Source organism: Asparagus officinalis, chromosome 4 (genome assembly GCF_001876935.1).
Source record: "Asparagus officinalis chromosome 4, Aspof.V1, whole genome shotgun sequence".
Classification (NCBI taxonomy): Eukaryota; Viridiplantae; Streptophyta; class Magnoliopsida; order Asparagales; family Asparagaceae; genus Asparagus; species Asparagus officinalis.
Window position 1 is genome coordinate 2,626,982 of NC_033797.1, and position 9,797 is coordinate 2,636,778.

The window sequence follows — 9,797 nt, forward strand, 5'->3', positions numbered from 1 at the left end:
AACCAAAAAAAAAAAAAAAAAAAAAAGCAAAGTATATCATCTTTGTTTGCACGACAAAATCGTTGGAACAGTATTTATAATAGCAAGATTTTGCAAGATAAGAAAATGAACTAATACAGACCACTCATGTAACAAATGGGATTTTTTTTTAAAAAATTAGTTTGGAAACGTTTTAACGACCGAGGGTTGTTTGTTTGATGGGTCTTTTTAGATTGAGGCATTAAGTTGAAGATGAAATATTGGTGCCTTTTCTGGTCTGTAAAATATGTGAGGTCTGATATGAGCTTGGTTAAGTTCATGGATTTCATTGCTTACACTAGAAATTTTCTCCATTTTTGTGCTTTGTTTGATGACGGGTGTAATTACAATTACATTAATTGGAAGATTCTGTAATGCTTCCGCAAATCTTACTTTGTTTCATCAGCTGTGTTTTCTTTTACCTTTTTCGTATGCTTATTTTGATCACTTGCAGTCTCGTTCATATCAGGGAAAGAAAGATGCTTGCTAGAAGTTATGCCACTGGAGTGGGCGGATCAATTTTCTTATTCATGTGATATGAACGTTAAGATTTAGCTGAGATTAATTTCGAAGGGTCATTGCTTGATAGTCATAATGATGAGGGGCAGAGCTGATGGAGTTCAAAAGAAATACTTGGGCACTACATTGTGCATTATGATCGCTTGCCTTTTTCTCATATTTCTGTGCTTTGGATCCTTCTTCGGCTCTAAGGGAGAACACAATAATGCTGCACTAGACTATGGTAGTAAATTTTCAAGATCCTTGGGATTGAGCAATGACGATAATGGTGAGATTGGTAAGTCCGAGGAGTCCATTTTTGTTCTAGATGGTGGAGATGACAGTATTATACCCAAAAGCTTTCCGGTGAGTGCTCTCTGAAATGCTAGTTCCAAATTGCTAATAATTTCAGAATTACTTTATAACTGCTTGATATTCATCTTTGGAAGGTTTGTGATGATCGGCATTCTGAGCTGATTCCTTGTCTAGATAGGCACCTCATTTACCAGAGAAGATTGAAACTTGATCTGAATTTGATGGAGCATTATGAGAGACATTGCCCTCAATCTGAGAGACGCTATAATTGCCTGATTCCGCCACCATCAGGTTACAAGGTCTAATTTTTGGAATTTCTTCTCTTCTCTCAAGATTTATTTAAACTTTCAGATTTGCATCTGTGTTGACGCGGGGTTCTGAATCTGTCAATTTCTTTGTGCTGCAGGTTCCTATAAAGTGGCCAACAAGCCGGGATGAAGTTTGGAAAGCAAACATACCTCATACACATCTTGCACATGAGAAGTCAGATCAGAACTGGATGGTTGATGCAGGAGAAAAGATTAAGTTTCCCGGTGGAGGCACTCATTTCCATTATGGAGCTGACAAGTATATAGCATTGCTTGCAAGTGTAAGTCTAGGGTTATCGTAGTCCTCTTGTAAATACTTGATTTCTTGTGCACTTTCAAATTTTATACCAGAATAAAGCTGTGTTGAGAGAATCTAAAATTGTGAGTAATTCTATATTTTTTTTCATGTGTTTGCATAACCTTTTCACTTCAAGCTTTTATGTAAACGTAGAAAGACAAAACTCATTGCTGATTTGGACTTGCAGATGCTCAACTTCCCCAACAATGTTTTAAACAATGAGGGAAGGCTCCGGACAGTTTTTGATGTAGGTTGTGGAGTTGCGAGTTTTGGAGGATATCTTCTTTCATCTAATATCTTAACTATGTCTTTGGCACCCAATGATGTTCATCAGAACCAGATTCAGTTTGCCCTTGAGAGAGGAATTCCTGCTTACCTCGGTGTTATGGGGACAATGAGACTCCCCTATCCCAGCAGATCTTTTGAACTAGCTCATTGTTCTCGTTGTAGGATTGATTGGCTTCAAAGGGATGGTATACTTCTGCTTGAGTTAGATAGAATTCTTAGACCAGGAGGGTATTTTGCCTATTCATCTCCCGAGGCTTATGCTCAAGACGAAGAGGATAGAAGAATATGGAGAGCAATGAGTGCCCTTGTTGCAAAAATGTGCTGGAAAATTGCTGTAAAGAAGAACCAGACTGTTATTTGGGTCAAACCTCTTACAAATGACTGTTATATGGAGAGAGAGCCTGGTACTCAGCCTCCTTTATGCAGACCCGATGATGATCCAGATGCTGTTTGGCATGTACCAATGCAAGCCTGCATTACTCCTTACTCTGAGCGTGAGTAATTTAGTGTTATATTTCCTATTTGTTATAATGTCATTGTTACTTAAAAAATTAAAAATTATTTTATGATTAATGAGCTAATTTTGATTCTCATCTTGAATGATAAAGATTTTAATTTCATAATATAGTTCATGATAGGATATTGATATTCAGCGATTTTTTTCCTTTCCCTGGAATCTTTCATGTGCTATCTGTTCTTGCACATATATATGAAAATACGTAAGATTGTTGAGACCATGTCACCTGTCTTAGTAACTTCATAACCTCTGATTCCTTGAGATTCAGAGGGTGCTTGGGAGAGCTTATTTTTTGGTCAAACTAGATTTTGAGCTAGCTTTTTAATATCTACTTGTTTGGTAAAATATCAGATAAGTTAGCTTATAAGCCCCATTTTAAAAAGCTGGTATACCCCAGCTTTTAAAAAACTAGTTTATAAGCTCATCTAAATAAGCTAGGTTTGACTAAAAAAATCATTATTATCCCCAAATAATTTTTATAGCATTTTTATCATAAAAGTTAGAAGCCTGTAAAAGCTAGCATAACTTATAAGCTTCAAAAAATAAGCTCACCCAAACACCCTCTCAATACTACTACTCTTAAACTGTTCAGTGAGGAGCTACGAATAGTGAAAAGTTCTTTTCTGAAGGCTGCAAACGGTCAAGGACTTTGTCGAGAAACATCCTTAAATTTACAGAATTAATTATTAAACTCTACTAATCAAATATTTTGTATTACAAAAAGAATATCAAGGTAAATCACTCCATGCTCATGGGTAAGGTAAGGAGGGGTGCCAAGCCTTTTTTAAACTGCATAGTCTATAGCTTGCTGGTTATGACTCTTTATAATGTGCTCTATTTATGTATATTTCTTCTTGTTGGAACAATGTTACTTATGGCATATAGTTTTAGTTTTTTTCTTAACAAGACATATGCTTCTTGCTGTGCAGAGAGTCATAGAGCTGGAGGAAGTGGGTTGGCTCCATGGCCTGCGCGTTTGACTTCACCCTCTCCCCGCCTTGCTGATCTTGGATATTCCTATGAAATGTTTGATAAGGACATGGTAATTGATTCAGTTCTATGAACCTATATGATTCTTTGTGCTTCAGTTTCAGTATGCTTGGACATGTCTTCAGGAATAACTGGAAGGCATATCTGGACACGTAATATGGTATCTGATAAGCTTCCATATGATGTAGGAAATTTGGCATCACAGGGTTGATAGTTACCGCAGCCTGCTGACTACAAAGATCGAACCAAATACTTTGAGGAATGTGATGGACATGAAGGCAAACATGGGATCATTTGCAGCTGCTCTTATGGATATGGATGTTTGGGTGATGAATGTTGTGCCAGAAGATGGACCAAACACCCTCAAGATTATCTATGATAGAGGCTTGATAGGCACCATACATGACTGGTAAGCGAAAAATATACATCTATATGCTGAGAGTGAAGTAGGGGGAAAACTAACTACATTTCTTACCATTTCCACGCTGTCCAGGAATTATGTTCACTTCACAAATACATGTCGTGTTTAATACACATCAAAACTAGGACAAGTTCAAAACTTTAAACAAACAAAATGAAATATTTATGATTTCATTATTTTAAGTATATAATTTCTAGTTGAGTAAAAAATAAGTTTGAAAGCTCAATCTGCTACCTGGACAAATACCGGTGTTTGATGTCCCTCACATTGTTTGTGAGGGCTTCAACTTCTATTTAAGTAGTATATACCAAAATGTTTGATACAATTTTAGAATTGTATCTAGCTGAGATGGTTACTCTGCTCAAAGTTTGTGTTTAATATTCTAAGTCCATGAGCCCAGTGTGTTGGATATGTGTTGGTCAAGGCGCGTATGTAAACAGGACTCACTTTTAAAGTATTTGTGCTTTCTGTCTGATAGACATCAATACCAATTTTCATCCATAGATCATGGATAATCCAGTGTACAAGCAACTAATACAAGGCCTTCGGTCCACACTTGCATGAATAATCAGCCACTCAGGGCTTGTTTTGAACATGCATGAATAATTAGATCTGCAGTTGCAGTTTACAAAATGCAGCGGGCACTGGATCAAATAGAAAATTCTTTGTATTAAAACTTAACAGTGGGGTATTCTGGTAGAAAATTCACTTCATTAAAACTGATCTGAAAGATAGTCAACTGCCTAAAAGTTGAAACAACTTGCTTTTTTTCCTTTTTCTTATCTTATATACTTATATATGCATCAAGTAGTACAAAATGAACAGATGATGTTTAGATTTATAGTTTGGGTGCATAGACATTTGATCATGATCATAACAATTGAAAACCGTTGCATAGAATTTTTTTTGTTAGGTTTCCGACGTTATAAACTGTTAATGAAACAACTGGCTATCTTGACTATCAATTGTCCATTTTCTATGTAACTGATGTATATGTAAAAAAAAATTAAAAATTAAAAGACAGGGAGGGAGGGAGGTTAAGACCGCTTAATCTTCAATTAGTCACAGTTAATAATATAGAGCCAATTTATATAGAAATGTAATTTGATTTTTCTTACTGCTGCATTTGAATATACATTACTTGTTTTGGAATCCTTACCTAAGGCGCCATGTCTCTCATATGCATGGAGAGTGAGAGCGAAAGGCAGTATTAATGTATACATTTATGATTTAAAACTATTTTAGCAGAGGTAATTTCACAATCGCATCTTGTATGGGACATCAGTTGCAGAAAATTGCAGCGCAAATGTTCAACAGTTCAATTCGTTTATTTAAACACTTGATTTTTATAACGTGAGATACACAGAACTATTTATTAAAATATTGTTGAAAATTGTAAAGATGACTGATGTTGGGCAACTTCGAAGATTTCATGTAATTTTAGACGGAGAAACTATAAAGGAAAAAAGCATAGGAAAAAGAAAGAATAATGAGAGAATGGGAATTCCCATAACTTATTATCTGTCAAATGTCACCATTTTGCAACCAATGGCAACTACTTTTATCAGTACAATATAGAACTAGTTTTCCCCACGCAATGCGTGGGACTTGATATTACAAAGTTGTTGTATCAATCATATTGCTTTCACTCTAAAAGTTGTACCACAAATTAAGAATATTATTAAAATAATAATAACAAAACTTATTCTCATTGCAATCAACAAGAGGGAGATGGAAGAAAAAAAGTTTCGGAGAAGTGCACAAGTCAATTCTAAGAATTTGTCGTGTGACAACCTAGGATTTATTTAGTACATACATGGTATATATAGATAGCATATATACTGGCTCAGTGACAGTTGATATTTCCTACAGGTGTGAATCTTTTTCAACCTACCCTCGAACTTATGACCTCCTCCATGCATGGACTGTGTTCTCTGACATGGAGAGGAAAGGATGCAGCGGCGAGGATCTTCTGTTCGAGATGGACAGGATACTCAGACCAACCGGCTTTATCATAGTCAGGGACAAGCGAACAGTCATAGAATTCATCAAGAAATATCTAAAGCCATTGCACTGGGAATCTGTAGCTATTGCAGACGCTGAGCCCGACAATGACTAGACGATAGCAGCCATTTAGAGTAAGTTGCATTGCACATTTTTGACATCTATATGGTCAACTAGATGAGCCAAAGGCTCTGAAATCATCCGCGCCCTCTAATTAATTTTTTTTTTCTTTGCTGTATAAATGAAATGATGGTGCGATATCTACATATCTACATGTAAGCAGTCAAAGGTAGTGTAACTTTTTTGACAGGATTTTTGTTGGGTCATTCTTGGAAGAAATAGTTAATAAAAAAAAATAGTTTTTTCATCTAGTCATTTTGCTCTTCAGATTTAAGTGAGTGTTGTTCAACATCTGCTGATAATGGCGACGATTATTTGGATGGAACTGCCTGCATCTAGGAAATGTGTCTTCACTGTACTTTTAGTTGGACGTTTGGGTATATCAAATTCTGAAGCAATGATCTAATTGCAACAGCTTCTTCTCTTTCGAGAAATAGGCGCATCCTATTTGATTCCCCAGCCCATATTGCGCAGCCCTCCTCTCAGTTGATTACTCTCTCTCCTTCCTCTCTCCCCCCCCCCCCCCCCCTCTCTATCTCTCTCCCCTCTTCTCTCCCCCCCCCCCTCCCCCCGATCGTCGTGGAATGGATCACGGTGAAGGTTTTTTTTGCCATACAAAAAAAAAATAGCGCTTTCGGAACCCGACGGCTGTTGTTTTAAGTAATTGGCAAACCGAAAAACGCTGTGTTATTCACATTGAGGCATAAGTTCATAGTAACATCCATGGCAGCGAAATACAAACTCCGCAGGCGAAAAGATCGCACAATCTGCTCCCTGGTAAAATCACATTGCACAGGCCGCCTCCTTCATCCTGTCACCTAAAAACTAATATCATACGCAGAACCCCCATCGCCGTGATCGAGAACATAAACACACTTTTTTATCTCGCGCACATTCAAAAAATATCAACAACTCAAAAAAATTCTTCAAGGGTCGCATTCTTAAAACCCATCACAAGATCTCTAAACCAGGAAGAATGGCATCCAAGTAACAGCAAGCTCAGTTCAAGACAAAAGTTCTGTTCATTATAAGAATCAGCAAAGAGATTTTCATGTTCAATGGTATGCCCAACAGAATAAGCCCACCATCGGGCAGAGATTCAATTGGCAGCACTTGTCTGCAACACATACAAAATCTAATCTAAATAATAACACTGGACGCTAAGAAGTCTTTCCAATCTGCGCTGCACCCAAATCTGATGTGGAGGCCTTAGTCTTTTGGAGCTCCCAAGTTCCTGAAGAAAAAGAACATACGACCCAAAGCAATGGTCAGTAGAAATCACTATAACATCAATAATGAACATATTCCGCAAAATACACACAAATTTTTTCAACAAATTAAAGACTGGAATATTGCTACTTCTTCACTTTAGGTTTCACATATATAGTGTTTGTGAATGAGAGGGGGAAAGAACTACACTCCCGACAAACACAAAACCTTCATACAGGTGGAATCCATATCAATTTGTTTACCTTCACTGATGAAAACTGCAAATAAGAAGGATCACAAGCTTTATTTGTGGAGGACGCTTCTCTTCACAGGCTTTGGCTTCTTCTGAGGCTGCCTCTGAAACAGGAGGTCAAAGTAAATACAAGCTTAAACTGATAAGAAATGAGACAGTAAACATGTTGTAGCAATAAATACCATACCTTCTGTTTCTCTAACGCCTCAAAATCTATCCTCTTTTTCCATGTACTCTTCCGCAATTTGATTGGACGGTTTCCAACATATTTACCTGAAATTTTTGTGTGGAATGATGTTAATACTCATGTACATATCTACTGAAAGAAGCAATTTTGCACACATTACTCTAGTAATCAAGTACGCACCATTCATTTCTTTCAATGCAGAGACAAGATCTGAAGAATCTGCAAAACTGACAAATCCATAACCTTTAGTTTTGCCAGTGTTCTTGTCTCTCACCACCTGAGATATAAGATAAGTTAGTAAACATTCAGAGACAGACATTCAAGGAGTTTACATTGACAGAATACTCAAATGAAGTCGCAAAAATTACAATATCCTTGTAATCTGATCTTGCATCATTGCAGATAGGTTCAGTATATGATTCACTCGCCAACAGTCTAGAAAATCGACAAAATGTTCGTCATAATCTGAAAAAAACTTCATCTCAAGAATAAAACTTTATCTCAAGAAAATAACTTAACTATTGGAGAATCACATTTTCAAGAAATCTACACATTCTTTCTTGCTGACCATGATTCATTACAATCATTGACTCTTCTAGAACACTGCCAAAGAATAGAGCAAATTAGATTCAAGAACTTGGGGTCAGACAGCATCACAATAACAATATCGGCGATGAAGTCACCATCATCAGGATATGAAAACAACGATATCTAAAGAACTATTTCATAGATAATAAGAAAACTAGAAGAAATTAGATGAGCACTTACTCTTGCCCTGTTGAAAGAAGGATATCTTGAAAAAGCTTTTGAAAGAACATCATCATTAACCTCATTGCCAAGATCTCCACAAAATATACGGAAATCATCTGCAAAAAAGAAAGAAAAAAAGCTTAATTAACCTTTGGTATTCCAACAAATTAATATTGTGTATCCGCATTAATTATGTAAAGAAAAAGTAAAAACACATAGGTACCTTTAGGAGAAGATTTGATCATCTAAAAAAAATTAAGAAAACATTAAAGTACAAACAGATCGTTGCTGATACCATCATAACAGAACTAATGAGATAATGGAGTTCCTCTGGAGAAATACAAAAGCCTAGCTTCTTAAATATACATGTAAACTCATATCCCTGTGCTTTACATGCGTAGACATCAAGAGATGTCATGTAGCCAAAACACAAGTAGAACCAAAGCGCCAAATAGATTGACCATCACATTTCAAAATAAGTGAGATGTATGCGGCTCAAATTTTGCCTCTCCTAATACATGCATAGACTTCACAGCCTTACCACCGTATCTTCTCTATGTACAAACATAGAAAAAACAGAAGGTTCAAGATAAACTTGGAAGAGACTGTTTCACATTAGTTTAACAGAATAGGTCCCAGAAAAACAAGGACCAGAAAATTAACACCTCAAGCACAGAGAGAAATTAGAATAGGGGGCAGTGATGTTGTAGGAAGCCATTAAGAAAAAGAAAAGCAATCATGATACACCTTAAATTATAATTTCCAATATAAGTAACCTAAAAGTTCAGTGAGAAGAACATTCAAATTTGTGAGATGCAGCCATGAAATTAGTTCACCTTAAAGAAGATAAGCCTAAATCACAACACAGTTCAAAAACATTAGATGGAAAAGGGGAGCACGATGATCAACCAGGAATAACAATTTCACTTAACCATGTGTTGATATATATAGATGACAGAACTACAGTATTTATTTTTCGTAGACTTCAATTTAACAGGCAAAAAAATAAGACCTAAATGCTTACACGTTCTTTTAAAAAAATGTGACAGAAAAAGGAAAAATATTGTATGAAATAGTAAACAAACAAGTGAATGAGATAAGAATCATACTCTCAGGCCAATCTGCTAAAGTTGGATCTTCCCACGTTTGTCCTGCTGCTTTACATGGTATGGCTCTCTTTTTTATCTCTGCCTTTTGCTGAACTTCACTACTTGCAAGGGCAGCTTTTACACTCTGTATAGCTTCCGGTGTAATAATTTGAGCATCCTTCTGGAACAACTGTTGTGCCTGTGAAGATTAATAATAATAAAAAAGCATTGTGAATCGCTCTTTGCCAAAACATACATATAGAGGGGAAGGGACAAAGAGATTCTTCACAGCTATATGTTCTGTCATTCTGCCATCTACTACTAGTCAGTGGTCACTTGCACTTTGCCATCAAACAAGTAACTTTCTAATTAATAATGGGAATGATGGTGATAAAATTAATCTGAAAAAAAATAACAACAACAACAACGCGCATACTAATCATTTACACTTATACATGTCCTTTGTGATTGCTTCTGCATTTCTTATTAAATATTAGTTACCCAGTGGAATATCATCACAGAAAAATGATGTG

The 9,797-nt window shown here is 36.2% G+C and overlaps 2 protein-coding genes across 3 annotated transcripts in view; one reads left to right on the forward strand and one right to left on the reverse strand.

Annotated features, from left to right (window-relative positions):
- The window catches only part of LOC109836351 (probable methyltransferase PMT3), a 6,310-nt gene extending 538 nt beyond the window's left edge, over positions 1 to 5,772 (forward strand). The window contains exons 2-8 of one of the 2 annotated variants that reach the window (XM_020404228.1): positions 473 to 882; positions 966 to 1,130; positions 1,238 to 1,420; positions 1,625 to 2,219; positions 3,172 to 3,284; positions 3,421 to 3,641; positions 5,526 to 5,772. In XM_020404228.1, the coding sequence (XP_020259817.1) occupies positions 613 to 882; positions 966 to 1,130; positions 1,238 to 1,420; positions 1,625 to 2,219; positions 3,172 to 3,284; positions 3,421 to 3,641; positions 5,526 to 5,772 (1,794 nt within the window). In that variant the 5' untranslated portion in view covers positions 473 to 612. The remainder of the gene's footprint in view (positions 1 to 472; positions 883 to 965; positions 1,131 to 1,237; positions 1,421 to 1,624; positions 2,220 to 3,171; positions 3,285 to 3,420; positions 3,642 to 5,525) is intronic. The other variant, XM_020404229.1, reaches the window with a different exon arrangement.
- LOC109836352 (RNA-binding protein 42-like) lies at positions 6,777 to 9,762 on the reverse strand. The gene is made up of 7 exons (XM_020404230.1): positions 9,554 to 9,762; positions 9,286 to 9,463; positions 8,195 to 8,292; positions 7,607 to 7,703; positions 7,427 to 7,512; positions 7,250 to 7,343; positions 6,777 to 7,011 (listed from the first exon to the last, which is right to left on the reverse strand). The coding sequence occupies exons 1-6, from the start codon at positions 9,569 to 9,571 to the stop codon at positions 7,290 to 7,292; spliced, it is 531 nt and encodes a 176-aa protein (XP_020259819.1). The 5' UTR covers positions 9,572 to 9,762; the 3' UTR covers positions 6,777 to 7,011; positions 7,250 to 7,289.

Excerpts from the sequence above, each read along its gene's own strand:
- LOC109836352 (XM_020404230.1), bottom strand. Across the intron at positions 7,513-7,606 it reads TGCATTGAAAGAAATGAATG|GTAAATATGTTGGAAACCGT; the intron begins GTGCGTACTTGA and ends CAAAAATTTCAG. Across the intron at positions 7,344-7,426 it reads AGGCGTTAGAGAAACAGAAG|AGGCAGCCTCAGAAGAAGCC; the intron begins GTATGGTATTTA and ends CTCCTGTTTCAG.